A 17,444-nucleotide genomic window follows, 5' to 3' on the forward strand; every position below is an offset into this window, starting at 1 on the left:
GAAAAAAAAATTTTGAGCAAGATCGTGAAAAATTTTGGAAAGTCCCAGTAAGAGACTCAAGAACAGCTGTAAATCAACTATTCGACCAAAGTTCATAGAATAAATCGCTTAAGAAGTGATAGAGGATCTAACAGTGTGCAAATTCGTGCTAATAAACAAATTATTATGACTAGTCCATCTTGCTAACTAGCAAACAGGCCTAAATTCATTTCTGCAAAGCAAAAAAAACTGCTCACCGTAAAAATAAACAAAATACGGTGGTATATTGGAAATTCTACGTAAAGGCAGCAAACCGAACTTTTAAGCGGGCACCTGTCAGGTTTCCAACCAGAAGCTTTTCGTTGACAAGCCTCTCCTGGATGTTTCGGAGATAAACAAGGATGAAAAAATATTAAAAATTTGGTGTCTGGCACATAAGGTTGCTGACGATCTGTGGAAGCTGAAAATCAGTCAGTGTTACAGAATTATTGACTGGCTAAACATACAAAGAAGGTTGCCTCCAAAAGCGACCTTTTTGCCTTAAATAACCCTCCTATAGAATCTACAAAGTGTATACTATATTTTGGTTGGATCTGGAATGATGCTTTTATTCTAAAACAGAGGTGGATTGATCAAAAGTCAAATATGTTGTTTTTTGTGTAGAAGGAGGACAATCTGCTAAAAGTTTCATAACTTCGATCAAATCAAAAGTTTTGAGTAGTTTTTTAAAGTCAAGCTTCAGGAAACAGAAAAAATAATTTAAAAAAACCTTTGAATCGTAAAAACTTCTTTTGTACCCTTTTTAGTCTTTCAGTATGTACTCAAACTCAACAGTTTTTCTACGAATAAAGACAAAAATGGCAAAGGCTTGTAGCGTTATATAAAAATATGTGTAGCTATTTCATCATGAGTGTGTAGTCAATCCTACCAATAGAGAGAAAGAGAACCCAAATATGCGTGTTTAATTTTAAGTGTGTAAGCTTTCAAACGAAAACACATGGAAAAACGTAAACAACATCAGTAACAAAAAGGATAAAGATTAGTGGTCCTATGTGGCTGCCCTGGGGAACACCGAAAGGAACGTTAAATGGCTGAGATCTAATTCCTCGTAGATTCACAAATGCTCGTCGGTTTGTCAAGTATGAGTAGCGCTATTTTGTAGACCATGTGTAACTTTGTCAAAGGCTTTTGAAAAATCTATGTAGATTGCATCTACTTGTTGCTTCTTGCTGATAGCAGTATGGAGTGTGACAGAGCAGCTCATCAGATTCGAAACCGTTAATAAAGACTCATAGACTTTTGTAGTTCTCCACGCTATGACTCTTTCCCGATTTCGTTAGGTGACCGATTGAAGATGATTCGCAGTGGTTCGGCAAGTAATTCCGCCCTGCCCACGGCGGGATGCCATCTGAGCTTGGCCCTTTGCTGTGATAGAAGCGGCTGCGGAAGGTTGATGTCAAATGCTGGCAGTGTTCCGAAGTTTTCGTTGGTGACAGGTGGCATTTGTGTTGAATAAACGCTCTTGCAAAAACCTGCAAAGAGGTGTGTAACCCACAGGCAGTTTCAGAGGAACGCCCATCAAATGATACTTGCGATGGAAAGCTGATTGATAAATTTCCAGAATTTAGGATTGCTTTTGTTCTTCCCTTTCCATATCATTGATGTACCTCCTGAAAAGAATGTTGCGTAACGCTGAGTAATCGGCTTTGTTTGCTGCTGTTTGATTCAAAATCTTGCGTATCTTGCGTAGTCTGTTTCTTAACGACAAAGAACAATGAAGAATCGATTTACCGATGTTCGTTTATTTTTTACCGAAAAAATTACCAAACAGTTTAACGATTTACACATGTTAGGATTTCGGTAAAAAAATTACCGAACTCGGTAATTTTCGTTTACTGTGTAGAATTAATAAAATTTGTAAATTTTGTAAGTCGTCCCCCAGTCAAGACGAATTTATTTACTAAAAAATGGTCTGCTCAAACAGGTTAATCAATCATTTTTCGCAACTTTGGTGGATTATAAATCAACAATTCATATAACGGAATTTTAAAGAATTGGATTTTAAATAAAAAAACAACTCAATCCAAACCCCATTTGAATCGATTCTTCGGTCTGTTAAAAATCGAATGAAATCGTTCATTTTCGATTCGGTTTTTTTTCTTTGGTGAGTCGAAGATATGTATTTTGATCCAATTTGAGTACGGTGTACTTCTGTAAGCGTTTGGAACTATTTCCGTTGGTAGAAGATTAATACTTCTTTGAACATTCGTGTCCTTGTTTGCTTTTTTTTTAAACAACGGAACTCTCTTATGTTAAAAATGGAAAAGATTGATAGTTTGGAGATCGATCGATGTTTTTAAAATGGTTCGATCCTAGAACCGTTCATCTGGATCGATCTTAGAGATAGATCCTCTCCTGCAGATCGAACAGTCCTGTGTCAGATATTGTGATGCGTTGAAGCCAACAAAGCATGAATTTAACCGCAAAAATTTCAAGTCTCAAAACAAACGCCCAATCACGCTTCAACGAGCAGCTCAAATTTCGAGGTTGTAACTCAAAAAAACAAAACCAAAATACAGTGATAGTCGACTTAAATTTTGCACCAGTTATTTATAATCTTGCCACAGGTCAACCAGTAGTAGAAAAATATCTCTCATCCGGTGTAACTTCAACCTTCTCTTATCTTAACGAGGCGATGTAAACATCCTCGCGGGTAGACGGACAAACACAATTCACAACAAACCTGACAACCTAAAGTTGTTGTAGATGTAGAAGCCCGGAACGGAAGTCCCATTCTATCTAATCTGATTGCGCGATTTACTTAAACGACGACGATGATGCTCCACCGACCAACAATCTTGCTGAATGTCGTCTTATCAGTTGGTAGTTACTTACATACGGGTACAACATACAGATGTGCGGGGAACCTAAGTAGGTACCTACTTAAAAGAGTAGAGAGCAACTTGTTTTGCCCAAACCGAAAAACCCGGCTCGGCGGCCCACATTCTTCACCCCATATCGCATCGAAAAAGTAGAAGCAACAGCGAAAAAAAACAACACCTCGTCGTCAGTCGATCGTTCAAACTTCAAACCAACTGAACCGGACGACGACGACGGCAAAATAATAAATAACAACAACCGGATGAGCTTTACCTAGTAAGGGTAGGTGCACATTTTTGCCATTCGAAAGCGACATTCTGTGGGCGCGCGAACTTTACCTGTGCTGGGGCTGTGCGACTACGCAAAACTAACAGAGATAGGTAGGCATTTTGTGAAACAGAAGGAAATCAGTCCTACGCCACGTCGCCGTTGCCCCATTTGTTTTCAAGTCCAGCTTTTTAGCACACATTTTGAGAATCATTCATTTTATAACAGCTGACGTAGATAGTTTGAGAAGCATTCTGAGAGTTGCTGTTAAAACACGCAAAAAACTGCGAAAAATTACATCATTCGCTTCAATAATCGATTGCCTATGCCTAATGGTTGGTGGTGGGCCTCCACTCGAAAACAGGATATCGTGGGTAGTTCCGGAGAGCTTAAAATCGGCCGTTAGTTACATGCCTTGTGGACAAACCGAACCACAAACACAACACGTGGGTGCTGTTTGAATTTCGTAGACGGAACAACAAGTCGAAACAACGAGCACGGCATGGTTAATTCTGATTAGGTAGTGGGCCCCACCTAATACAGATTGACTAAAGTTTACACGATTAAATACGTAGAAGTTTTTTTTCAGATGCCGAATATTTTACTGGGTTTTGAAGGATTGACAATTTTTTCTTTGAAATGACAGGATGTTCAATTCCATTTTTATAACTCCAAAATTCTTGATTTTGCCCGGTAACGACTTCAATTTTTTTTTTCAAAAAAAAAAAAAAAAGATATTCATACGCCAGGCTCTAAAAACGTTATCATTTGTTCTTGGTGCTAATAATTTTTCAGCTGATTATGACTTATTTAGAGGCAATGAATTCAAATATGAAAGTAGTTTTTCTCTATCAGCTCTAGATATTGAGGAGCAAAATTTTATTTTTAAAATAGCCAAAAATGCAAAAGAAAAACTGTAAAAATATTTCTGGTAACACTGGAGAAAATATTTAAGATATACAAATTTAACTTTTTAAATCAATGAATAACTTTCTCGAAGACCGCGAGTAATTTTAACTTCTGAGAATTTTTTTTTACAGAAGTTTCGTCATTGTTTTTGTTTCCCTTTCGGTCAAACATTAAAAAAAGGGATTTTAAAAGAAATTTTAAAGCCTAACTGAATCCTTGCTATTTTCAAAAATAAGTCCTACGATCTTGAACAAAGTTTTTAGACATATCAAAATCTTCAAGATCGAAAGTTCAGGAACGTTTTCCAGTGATGCCAGAAATTATGAAAAATTTTATATTATATTTACTCAAAGCAGTGGATATTTTTTAAGAACTATAGGGGAGAATGAGGATACTTGATCCCTGGGGATACTTGATTCCTTAGCTATATCTCGAAACTGGAATGACTTACAAAGATCAAATGTTCTAGAAAAATGTGCCAAAATGAGCAAAATAATAATGCTTGTAGTTCAAAAATTTTTAACAAAATAATTGTTTGAGTAATTGAACTTTGTTTGAAAAATTTCACAAAATGTAACTTGAAGATTTTTTTTCATCACTTTAAAATGTTCCTTCCATGGGAAAATTATGAAAAAAATATTTGTTCCAATGTATTAATCGTTCGAGCCTTAAAATGAACTTCATAATGCCATATTTTCAAGGCAATGGAAAACTCTCAACTTTTTTCAGAAAAAGTTTTCTAAAATGTTGATTATGGGTACAATTGATCCCCTAGAGTTGGGTACAATTGATCCCCCTTCCAAACGGCATATTCATCTTCTGAATTGATCGTTATGATTGCTGATTACGAAATTACTAATATTTATCCAAAAACTAATATTTATCAAACAATTGTCTGAAGAAAAGAGCTAAAATAATTAATTTTCTCTTAGTTATAAAAAATAGCGCCTTTAAGTATGCAATGTTATTAGCGTTGAGACAAAGTTATAGAATTTTCTTCTTATGTCTGCTATAAATTGTGAAATGAGAACAAGCATGACCAAAATAGTCAATTAACATTCTATCTTGGGGTTTTGTTTGATTTTTATACAAGGATCAGGGCTTCCTGAATAAAAGATCAAGTCTCCTTCAATAGGGGATCAAGTCTCCCCTAACTTCAGAAAAATCGCAATTTTTTTACTCCCAAGAAAATGCTTCTAGTTCATCAACGGGTTCAAGTATCGTTCTAATTTTTGGAGCATAGAAACTTGAAGTTACAAGCTGTCAGAAAATGCCAAAGACGGCGAGTTGCTAAATTTTTCCAAAAAGATATGGTGAAAATAAGAAAAGGGGATCAAGTATCCCCACTCTCCCCTAACTCTGATACAAGAAATTCAATGACAAATCTGAATGCAAATTAAACATCAATGTGCTAAAATTTATTGAACTCTCAAGCAGTTGAACATCACAACTAGATTCTTAGATGTTCAATCTAAACTCAAGCTCTTTAAAACATTCATCTTACCCCACTTCACATACGGAGTTTTTGTTATATCCAACGCCTCAGCTTCTTCACTGGCAAGACTCAAAGTGGCTTTGAATGCCTGTGTCAGATATGTATTCAGACTTTCAAGATTTTCCAGAGTAACTTACTTACAGAAGCATCTTCTAGGCTGTTGTTTTGATAAGTTTTATCATTTCCGTTCTTGTATGGTCATACACAACTTGATTACTAGTGGCACTCCTCCGTATTTAAGATCTCTACTTATACCACTTCGAAACTCACGCTCTTCCAGCTTTCAAATACCAAACCATAGCTCCAGTTACTCTAGATGTGCTCGTTACTTACTAGATGTGCTCGTTTATCAGTTATCATTAGCTGACTTAAAAAATGATTTTTTTTAATATTTTTAAACGTCGTATCACCAACACTAGAGGTAATAGACCAAATCTGACAAGAGATTCGGATTAAGAGCGTCAAATTCTTTCAAAATCAGCTTTTGAAACATAGGCATAAAAAAATGCTGTCCCTCTTGTGATATCATTTACAAATTACAAAATGCAGCTGCAAAAAGAAAAATTATTAAATTTTCGAAGGTGGTGGAAAGTATTAGAGAAACATGAGGTATGAGAGAGGAAAATAACATAAGCCGTAAATATCATGAATTTTTCGAAAAAGATACAACGGCTCAACGGCAGGACTTGAACCCGCAATCTTCGCTACAGTACAACGGCGCGTTAGCCAATTTCACCACGATGAACATGGTGGAATCGACTGACACGAGCGTACACATCGAGCTCCATCGATCATTTGCTGGACGCTGGACCTTCTATCGAGACACCATGTACTGTGATGCCAACTGTTTTTCAGAAATGTCTGGAAGATTTTGAAAAAATGCCTGGAAAAGTCTGTATGGCGAACTTTATAGGTTGCTTTTTTTGGTCACCAGATCGCAATAATGCAGTCCAGAGAATAACACTCATTACTTGATAATTATCATACATTATATACAATATCAATGCCTGAGACATTGTTGTGGTGTCGGCAGTACTACGTTTTATGCTTAGCTTTCTGTTTTACTACCATCTTCGTGGCATTCCTCATACTTCAATTACTAATTCGAATCATTTCCTGCCATTTTCCAACGAAAATATTGAATTTTGACTGTTTGTCTAAAAATTTATGTCGAAACTCAAAAGTCTGGAAGTCTGGAAACCTAAAAAAAATTTCTGGCAAAAGTCCAAAAAGTCCGGGAGATCCAGAAACAATCTGAAAGGTTGACATCACTGACCATGAATATGTGATCTTTCCCACTATTGATCTCTCTTGTTTCTTTATTATCACCCATCGACTCGGGATTTTAGCCGAGCGAGCACATGGTCGATTGCTTCGGGTTTGCCGCAACTTACGGTCAGATGCAGCACTGATACAGTGAGCAGCACTGATTGCTTCTTCGACCAGGAATCGAACTCGAGTCTCCGACACCTTACCAATAGGCCAAATTGTCATATGTAAACTTGTAAGCTGTAGCTCTATAATTCAGTTGACTTCGTAGAGTTTAATTCGCTGCTAGATACTGCGGCAGAAAATGCTCATCGTGCCCCGACCAATGGTGCTCTGACTCTGACCCCTAGTCAACAAGTTAAAGTAAAAACGTCTTTTAAATTGATTATAGTAGAAAATAAAAAAAATTAATGATGGTGAAATTTGAGGAGCAATGTGTACATCATGTTGCAGTGTGTACATTATAGAAAAAGATGATTTAACGATCCCTAGAACTAATTTTCCGGTGCTCAAAAATAAATATATTTTCGTCGCTTGAGAACAACGTTGTTTTTTTTTTAATATTTCTGTGAAGTGTAAAAAAAGATTGCTTTTTTGTGGGAAAATTAATACTATAGGAAGTACGAAACTGTTTCTCATGAAAATTTGTTTAAGAAAATACGTAATTCTGTAGAAAAAAAGAATGCTTACTATGCCTCGGGTGCTCGTTATGCCCTTATCTCCCCTATCAGTATATGAAAATTGAGACCCAAATTTTGGCATTGTTCCACCTTTTTTTTGGGCAAAATGATCAAATTTTACCTTCAGGACTTGATAACCTAATTTGAAATTATTTTGCCATAAAATGCTCGGGGAATTCGAATCACAGCCCACGCTTGTCAAGCTAAACACATAGGTCCTGCATTTTTTTCCAAGTCATTCTTAATGCATAAGGGTGTTTCAACAAGCTGATGGAAATTTGCCGAAAATTTCAAACTTGTCCTCGATTAAGTATAAAATGAGCGGGTGTGGTGGACCAAATTTTGCAGAAGAATAGTAAGAGAAACACTAGTGACAATATTGAAACCTTTTTGCCCGGTTGTGGACCACAAAGTGATGGTGGTACGGCAGTTTGAAATGAGATGTTATCGGGATCGAGGTATTGCGATGTAACCTGCACTTACTCACATTCAGATTTTAAAAAGATAAGTAATTAAATCAGTTATATTTTAATTTTATTGTTCTCAGTTGGATTTTTTTATCATTCGATTAGAAGAATTTGTTTTTTTATGAATTTGATTAGCTGGACCAAAAATAAATTAGATTCTTCTAGTGATGATTAATTGTTAAAACAAAATACTGGCAATTCGCCTCTTCATTTATTCTTCAATGATGTTTTAAAAAATCATTGAAAAAATTTAATGTTTTGCTCCAAGATAAACATTTTATCAGTTATTCAGTTTTATTTGTAGAAAATTTAACTTCATGTAACATTTTTAAATTTTGGTGATTGCAACCGTTTAAAAAAAAGATTATGCTTATTAGCTTTTAAACAAAAATGAGAAGGGAAAGGCTCAACTTTATAATCTCATCGGATCTCATTCTCTCCATATTCAATCAATTGAGATTTAGACAGCGATGAGTTGAATTTTTGATTTATAGAATTTTAAAATAATGGTTTTGTTTAAAGTTTTATTTTTTACGCAGTTCAACATTGTCAAAAACAAGTTTTAAAATAATAGGTAAAATTAAAAATCAATTTCCTTAATTTTCATGCCGTGAGAAATGATTTTTTTATAAAAATAATTTTAAATTTCTACTGAAGTATATTTTATTCAATTAGAATTTGAACGCATTTTAGAAGATTCCAATTGCTAGGGTAAGAAAAAAAAATTGTTAGATTTAGGGTGCACCGATTTTAAATCCAAATATCTACAAATTTTTGAACATGATTCTTGTCTTGTTTGTGGTTATTGTTAAAAGTGTAGGTTATAAAAAATAGATCTCTACACTAGTTAATCCAACCAAAAATTGATTTGCTAGGATGATGTTATAGAGGGAGAGCATGAATTTTGTGCATTAGGAATGAATTGCTAATCCCAAGCTCGTTCTTCTTAGCCACGCCAGCGATCATGGAGCTCGAAATGTATTCAATATATTTTTTGTTTCAAATAATCAAAAATTATAATATTAGGAAAACAATGTTAGAGAAGCATTTCGGGTTGAATGATTTAAGGTGGATATGAGTAGTCAAACAAGTTAGCTAAGCTAAGTCATTCTTAATGCATAAGTTGTAGGTATAACATCGATACACGCGGCTTTTTGCAATGTTTTAAAACAACTATTGAAGTGCAAACATCTACTCAACCTTCCAAAACCCTTTTCTAACATTCGAATTCGTCCGCATTGTGCTCTTTACCGCAAAGTGCAAATTGTGTCAAACATTTGCCATTCGCGTGGGCTTGTTTACACATGTGAAAAATGTCAATAAGAAGCCAGTCAATCCTACGCCAACTATCTTCATTCAGTGCAATCGACTGTGAAAGGGTGATGTGACGAGCGTGTTCCATTGACCGAGAGTGAGAGCTCTTCCACTCGACGCCAAAATACGTTTGAACTCTCGGTCACCCTGTAGTTAGTTGTTGTTGATGTTCTCATCGCCTTCGTCGTCCACTTGATCGTACGATGCCCTTCCGGCAAAAACGGGGCAGCTCAAAGGCGGTCCAAATTAACACTCGTCGGCCGTCACAGCAGTGAGTGAACATTATTGCGACGACTGCGACTGGGATGGGATCACAAAAAACAACACCGACAATCCGCGAAACTTCCAATTGACTCTGTCATCGCAATGTCGCCGACGAATACGACGCCGCCAATAGGCCACACTCAGTTCAGTAGTTAGTAGGTTATTTCTTTTCTGCCGGTCGTCGGTTCGATCCCATCATATCATCATATCCGCCCCTCGATTTCCTTTTCGAAACACACGCCTTCGGCTTGACTGGACGACCGACAACGACAACCGAAGTAGACGTGGGACAATTTCGTCCTCATCCGTCCATTTCCAGTTTGACACGTTCAGATTATACGCCAACGATAACCATTCGATATACAAACACACCACACGAGCAAGAAAGCAAGCGAAAAAAAAACAACCATCATCATCATCATGGCAACTGCCACCCATTGATGGTTGACAATGGCCACTTTGATTTGAATCCATATTTTTATGAATGAACTGTGTCCCTCTCTAGATGGTGGATGCCTTAAAGAGTAGTGTGTGCGGAGGCGGCGGTCGGCGGTGGAGGCGTCGTCGTTTCACCAATGGCAGGTGGCAGGCGGTGGCGAATCACGCGAAGCGAAGCGACAAAACACCAATATGGGTATGTGGTCAAAATCAAAGTAGGCGAAAGAGCGTCGATTCGGCAAAAACTTGTTTAGGGGAATTTGGAGCTTTGCCCCATTGTATTCCGATTTATGCGGGAAATCAAATGGGAGCGCTAAAAATTTAAGTTGTTTTTTTTCTCCCCTTAGACTCATACCGAAGAAACGCTCTTTTTTAAGTTTACGATTATGTTTATTTCTAAATCTATTTCCGGCTGATTTGCCCCAACGGCAATGTCGCGTTTTGGCTTGGCGTTTGATGAATGAGCGGATATGGTCCTTGGCAGCGACCGCGCGCCCGAAGGCAGCAATCGCGGCCGATTCAACCCCCTTTTTTGTCGTTGGGGCGTTTGTGACACAGATGCCATTTCGAAATACACCTTTTCCGCCGTGGACGCCGTGAATTTAGAATGGTAACCTTTACTTTATGGCAGTCGTGATTTGCGCCGGTGGGTGAAATGTGTTATTGGCAGGAATTCGTTGGGGGAAACATTAGAAAGAATGAAACTTCAAGCCGTCTTTGGCGATGATTTCTTCAAATAAATAATAAGCAGTTGTCTAAGTAACTGTATCGGGGGCATTAGGGGCAGACTCCCTCTACTCTCCGTATTTGGGAATGTTACGATTTTTTCTGCCAGTTCCGAGGATGTGTCGGAAATTCGTGCGTGATCATTTTTACGTACTCTGACTTTCTTAAACATTGCTTCAGAATTTGACAAGTATGTGTGATCAATTTTATCATTCTGGTCGCTATTTTGAGGTTTTGGCACAGATGAAGTTTTATAGCTGCATTTTGATATCACTTGGTTGTCTAAATTCTTCGGGTCTTTAACGTGATTTTGGGATTTACACCGAATTTCTGGATTCAAGACGTTTCATGCGTTATTTCGGGTTAATTTAGATCATTGAAGTTTTTGAAGTTTTTGTGGCTGTTGAATTCGAAATTTTAAATTGGATGTCTCTTCCAAGTTGTGAAAAAAGTCAAGAAGATTTAAATTATTGGAATTAAAGGTACATTGTCCATTGTTGAAAATAAATTAGTAAACAGTTAAAAACGGTCCATAATCGGATGTTCGTCGAAGCTTCCGGTTGATGTCGGAACAGGAGCATTATACGGCCTTCGTGTCAACTTTGTTAATACATCAATTGTTTGCAATTCTTGGCTCTCCAATTATTTTTGTACACTAATGAGCTCAAAGTTCTCCGGCCAAAACACGTTTTGTCTATCTGCATGCTGTTTGTGTAGAAAAGGCTTCAAACCTTCAAATATTCATTCTGGTACACATCTTGATTGACGGCTTTAACCATCCCGAATAAATCAGTATTATACAGTGACTATTCCCATTATCTTCTTCCCAAGACACCCAGAAGATTAATTCTATAGTTTTGGATTATTAATGTAAGATAAGGTTTATCATTTTTTCATGAGATGGTATCGTTTGGACGCACTTTACGATACAGGGAACGGGTCGTTAAGTAGAGTAACCATTCATTTTTTTTGCCTTTTTTACTCGTTCTAAAACGGGTCGATCATACGTGTTATCTTTATCTAATGATCCAATCATAAAATGATGACGATACCGCATATCGTCAAATTAAAATTATAATATTCAAAATCATACTGGGGTTTTGGTTATTTTATTTTATTGAAGTAAAATTTTCGGATTAAAAAAAAACATTATTTTACACATTATTTTTTATTTGAAACATTTTGTCGCGCAAAATTGTAATTGTAATGTGTAATTTTGCTATTTTCAAAAGAACTTTTCAATAGCACTTTCACAAAATAATCATCCGCACGTTCGTCGGTGGTTCCATCTCGCAGCTTCCGGCGAAACACAATTTTCACACACTGAGTTTGGCCACGGCCGTGCGATCCAACTTTTGTTTGACGCTATGGCTGTTCCGCGGCTTATCGGACGATGGAACCCCAAATCTCGCCAGGTTTCCATCTTCCTCCGGTGACTTTCCGCGGCTTTCAATTGCCTAAGAGTCCCTGAAAGATCAATGTTTTGGAAGAAGCATTAATTTTGCACGTAAGTAATTAATGAATATTTAAGGTTACTCACCATTTCCGGCAAAGCTGGCACCGTCGCCTATTGATCCGACCTTCTCCATTTCCACCTTCACGAGATCGACCCGAATTCAGCCAGGAGATTTTTTCACGAAATCAACCACGTGTGTTGACGTGACAGCAGAAAACTCGGGGCGTGTTGCAAAAAACCTCAATTTGTTTTAAGGACCGTTAATTGTATCTTCCAGGAATAGTTTTTTATCTTTCCAGCGCGTTGCTAAATTTATCAATTCGGTATTTAGAAGATTTTTCGAATCTTCCAGAAATAGTATTTTTTTTCCATTTTAGTAGAGACACATTAAACCAAGACGCGATATGCACGTTACTATTAGCGTTATCAGAAGAGAATAATACGGATGATTCAGCATATGGTTTTTACGTATGCGGGATGGTGGTTCCTTCGTTTTATGTTTTGGACGGTCCCAACGGAAATTTTCAGTTTCTTGGCAATTCTTCGAACAGAGTTGTGTTCATGTGACAACAAAAGCTTAACACATTTCTCCTCGATTTGTGGATTCACTGTGCCTCTTCTGGTTTCGGATCTTGGCAAATCTTCAAGAGTATGGTGCTCTCCAAACTTCCTGATGATTTGATAAACCGCAGACTTCGATCGTTTCACAAGCTTTGCAATATTTCTACACGATAGTCCATCTGAGCAGTACTTTTGAATTATAAAAACACGGGTTTCTTTATCAATTCGTCCCATTTTACGAAATACAGTCGCTTTCTCACAAAAAAATATGTCAATGCTTTGTCAACAAACTTTTATACACGATGAAACCAGTTTCATCAAATTTGGGTTAAACGTCAACTTTTTATCGCAACATCTAGGTGTCCGTTTTATAAAATGAACACTCCTTATGCTACAAAGCTGGAATCGATGAGGAATGTTTGAACGATGAAAATCCAACGTTTTTTAAAACTTCGCAGACCTATTTTCCGCCATGATTAAATTTTTTCAGTGAAACCCGGGAGAATCGAGCTAAAAACAGTTCTAGAGGGTTTTAAAGAACGAGTGCTGATACAATATCATTTCCTACTATTCCCCATCATGTTACACACGCAAGCTGTGCCGCGTTTTTGAATATTTGCCGAAATAAGTTTTTTTCACGTTCATTTCCAGGAGAACCGAGCCTTAATCCTCTATGTCTTCAACTAATGAAGGTCAAAATGTAGGAAGAGCTTATGCAATAGGCTTTTGAGCCTGTTCAATTATTGAGTAGACTTGAAGATTTGTTTAAGCTGTTGTGGGAGAAATTATACCCATCAGTGACACTCTAGAGTAGATAAATAGTACGTTAGGTGTTATAGTCAGCCAATTCTGCAGAGGTGTAACCGCTTTGGCAGCTACAAAGCTAGCTAGATAGAAGGACCTTGGCGTTGGCTGGTTGGGGAAGGACCTTCGGTTATGTACCGAATCCAACTGCAAACGGGGGGTACATAACTCGCCTAGGCAAACAGAAGCCTTCCCGAAAGGCGTACGAACAAAAAAAAAAGATTGTATCTTGCGTGGGCTTGTCGCACTCGAACCACGCTTTCTCTTCATCTAACGAAAGGCGTGTGGTGCTGTTGTATGTTTTTGCGCTAATCATTGCTGAATTGTTGTATGCTTGTTAAAAATAGCAGCACCCACAATCTTTGAATGAGTTAGGGGGCCACTTTTTTTCTTCCTTCAACAGATTAAGGTAGGAAGGTGAATCTTTCCGCCCACCGCCATTGAGCAAAGCAAGGCCGCCGATCAATGGTAAAGCTGAATGAAAACCCATCGGGTCTTTCCCAGGACTTCGATATCGACTAAGCACTATGGATTTACTATTTTAATGCGGTATCGAGGCCGCAGGTAGATACATATACCGAAGCGAGGATGTCCTCGCTGCTACAATGGGAAGAAGCTAGCTTTTCCAAATAGATAGCTAGATAGTAGACAGAACGGATTGAACAACAGGGTAAGGTGGCGGAGCCAAGAAGAACATAGAGAAACAAAACGAAGTAGAAAAAAAATCTACGTTCGTCTACAATAAATGCCGCCGCCTAGGTCTCCCCTTCTTTTGCACAGAAGTATCGCGTAGGTTGGCTGTTGGTTCGATAAAACTGAATGAATTTCGGTCTGTGGGCGAGACAGGCGGTGGATTTCGGTGCTGGGAGGTTGGATGAACGAGATTGGGGGCAACACAGGATGGATTGGGTGAATAAAATACACACTCTCAACGAGAGAAGGTGTAGTGTCCGGTCGTCGAATGGAGGGAAAGACGAACGAGTGAAGAGGGCGACGGAAACAGCAATCGACTGTGAATATATAAACAATGCGCAGGCGCGCTTCTTATTAGATGCTACTGGAGAGTGTTGGATTCTGTTTTTTTTTCTCCGTTTTCCAAATAAGCATAGCAATGTCGTTCGTCGTGAACAACCTGTGCTGCTGCTGGTTGCGTGTGATGTGTTGGAAGGATCTGTGTCAGTATGGGTTCGACGGAACGGGGTGTGTTGGGTTGTGCTGTGCTGTGTGCAGGTATGCCAGCCTGACCCGAACCCGCCGATGGATGGGTGACCCAACTTCACCACCAGCCAGCAGCTTTCAACACATTCGTACAGCACGCTGGACAAGTTTTGATAATGAAATTGGCAGTTAAAATCTCAGCAAGCTGTGTGTTGTGTATTGTACAACACGATTCCATTCAAGTTTTGCTGTCGATGTTTACTGGGATGGGTGCGCTCGAGAACGTGTTTTCATGTAGGTGTGTTTTGGATAGGAAAATTTCAAATGTGTATCGAGCGAGCTAGCACCATACAGACGCACACACCATTGACAAATAATTCTCGGTAGATTATGAATAATAAGCTGCTTCCTACACGACACGCAAAAGACGCAAGGAATGGGGGTTTTGTACACATCGAATGATATTTAATTTTAAATCAATTAATGTTGAACGGGGGAGAGATGACTAAGATCTGGAACCTATCAACGAATGGAGCAAATTGCTTTAAATGGATACTGATGGGTGAATGGTCAAATGGGGGGTGGGATGCTGGGTGGGAGGAAGTTAGTTAGGGCGTCTACAGGGGGACGACATAGGGATGGGCACAAACAAGATACAGACTTAAAGTACGTTTGTTGTGTATATTAACCTTCAAGACACACTACTCGGCAGCCATCTTGCTTAAGTTTTCTGTGCAACACGTTGATGGTAGTGTCATTTGTCGTTTGATTATTGTAGCCAGGATCGTTGATCACCACATCGTTGCTGTTGTTGTATAGGACGAATGTACTCTCCTTGTAGCAGGACAGTATCCTTTCCTTCAGATCCCGACACTTGATCGTCGACGTGATGTCGATCTTTCCGGCGGCAAACCGCCGCAGCATTATGCTCGGAATGCTAAAGTTCACCGCGGTACGGATGTGACTCTCGGTGAACTCATTCGAGCTGCGGCAATCGAGGATGATAAAATTCTTGTGAGACTTCCGCAGCTCGCCGTGCAGCTGCTCACTTGTTATTATTTCGATATCGTGGTCGGGCATTTTCATCGGTACACACAATTTTAGTTTCACTGAATCACTATTTCAACAAAAATAACTATGGCCCACTTCTTTTATAATAACTAGTACTTTACTAGAACCACAACTAGAATCGCTCCCACTAACCAGAAGGGAAGAGAAAAAAAACACACGGGACCCCACTGTAGATCAGATGCTTTAACTTTCACGGCCTTCTATGGAATCATCACTAGTTGTCACAATTGGAATCATTCCCGTCATTAATTTCGTTCAAAGCGACGACGCACGGAAAGCTTCAATCACCGTTAAAAATAAATGGCAAATTTCCTTCTCGTTTAACCCGACAATTTTTTATAAGATAAATTCTTTAATAAAATATAAAACCGAACGAACTACTGGAAGCGAACGAGCGCGGCGCAAGGGACACAAAAAAACGAACGACTACGTTCTTTGGGACATTGTTCAACAGCCGCGAGAGACAACAGCACAGTTCCACACTACCGTAGCGTTTGAGGCGACTTGGCTGGGCAAATTCTATCTGAACTCCCCATCGGCTCGGCCGAACAAAATTCAAACGAACTAGTAATGAATTAAAATCCAACCTGTCGCTGTGTTGATGGGGCAGCCTTCTCAACACTAGTCCCGTGGCAAGTGTGAGTAGAACTTTACGCACACTACCGCTAACTGCTATGCTTGCGGTTTTGGGTGTATTATCCGATGATGGTGTTAGTCTTCAATGAATTTTGACAGTACCGAGGGACAAGACACGGTCGCTCCACTGCTGGAACTTCAAATTCTGATCAAAACATCGAGAATTGTCACTTTTTTCTTCACCATTCGTTGTTTTGCTTCCAGGCGTTCGAAGGCGTATTGAAATAAATAATAAATGAAGGAAAAAATTAGAAACGCTGTTTTAATTTGCGAAAACAAACCTATTAAAACAAAACTAAAACACAGGTTTTTTCGCAACTGATTGCGTAAATCGAAACCCCTATCTCCCCACGACAGCCTCTCCCCAATCCTGCTTCACCCACAATCCATGCAGCACGCGCAGCATCCCACTGCTAGCGTCGTGGTTACATGAGATGAAAAAGCAAGACTCTTCCCCGAAATTGTGCACACCTTTTTCGCCAAATTTTTGCGGCACCCAGTGCTGGACCAACTATTTCACCGAAAACCCACCTTCAACCCGCACAATTTTCCACCAATTTCCTACAACAGTTGTTAGAAAAAATCCATTAAAAAACTACAAAACACAACACACAAGTTCATAACACTTAAAAAACATCCAACTCTCTAGGATAACTCAGCTAACTGCTGTTGGTTGCTGATGCTGCTCTTCAGCCAGCATTAGGTATAGTTTCGTCGCCAGGACAGGATGAGAGCTTTCCTTAATGGTTTGATGATAATGGTTGATATGCAACCAGTAAACGGTGTGAGGCACATGCGCGTAAAGGTCGAAACTCGGAATATTCCTATGCCGAATGATTGGGCGAAACGGTACACAAATCGATCCCTTTACCCTAGCACAACACACCCGAAGTCCCGAAGTCGTCGTGCTTGTGCAACAGGACTTTTCCCATAATACAATTTTACTTACCTACTCTACTGCATTGCAATGTGTGTGGTGATAGGCAGGATCAACGCGAAATTGAAGGACAAAAGTATGTACTAAATAACGGGGAATACAGTTGTCCCGAAAATAGTGCCCCTTCGGGACG

General features: G+C 38.8%; 1 protein-coding gene across 2 annotated transcripts in view; it reads right to left on the minus strand.

The window, feature by feature from the left end:
* LOC129749864 (dual specificity protein phosphatase Mpk3) overlaps positions 1 to 17,103 on the minus strand; it is a 66,756-nt gene extending 49,653 nt beyond the window's left edge. Inside the window, exons 1-2 of one of the 2 annotated variants that reach the window (XM_055744960.1) lie at positions 16,906 to 17,103; positions 15,357 to 15,865 (exon numbers count right to left, since the gene is read on the minus strand). In XM_055744960.1, the coding sequence (XP_055600935.1) occupies positions 15,357 to 15,753 (397 nt within the window). In that variant the 5' untranslated portion in view covers positions 15,754 to 15,865; positions 16,906 to 17,103. Of the gene's footprint in view, positions 1 to 15,356; positions 15,866 to 16,845 lie in introns of both variants that reach the window. The other variant, XM_055744961.1, reaches the window with a different exon arrangement.
* Between the last annotated feature and the right edge of the window lie 341 nt (positions 17,104 to 17,444).

This window comes from Uranotaenia lowii, chromosome 2 (assembly GCF_029784155.1).
Source record: "Uranotaenia lowii strain MFRU-FL chromosome 2, ASM2978415v1, whole genome shotgun sequence".
In the NCBI taxonomy this organism is placed as follows: domain Eukaryota; kingdom Metazoa; phylum Arthropoda; class Insecta; order Diptera; family Culicidae; genus Uranotaenia; species Uranotaenia lowii.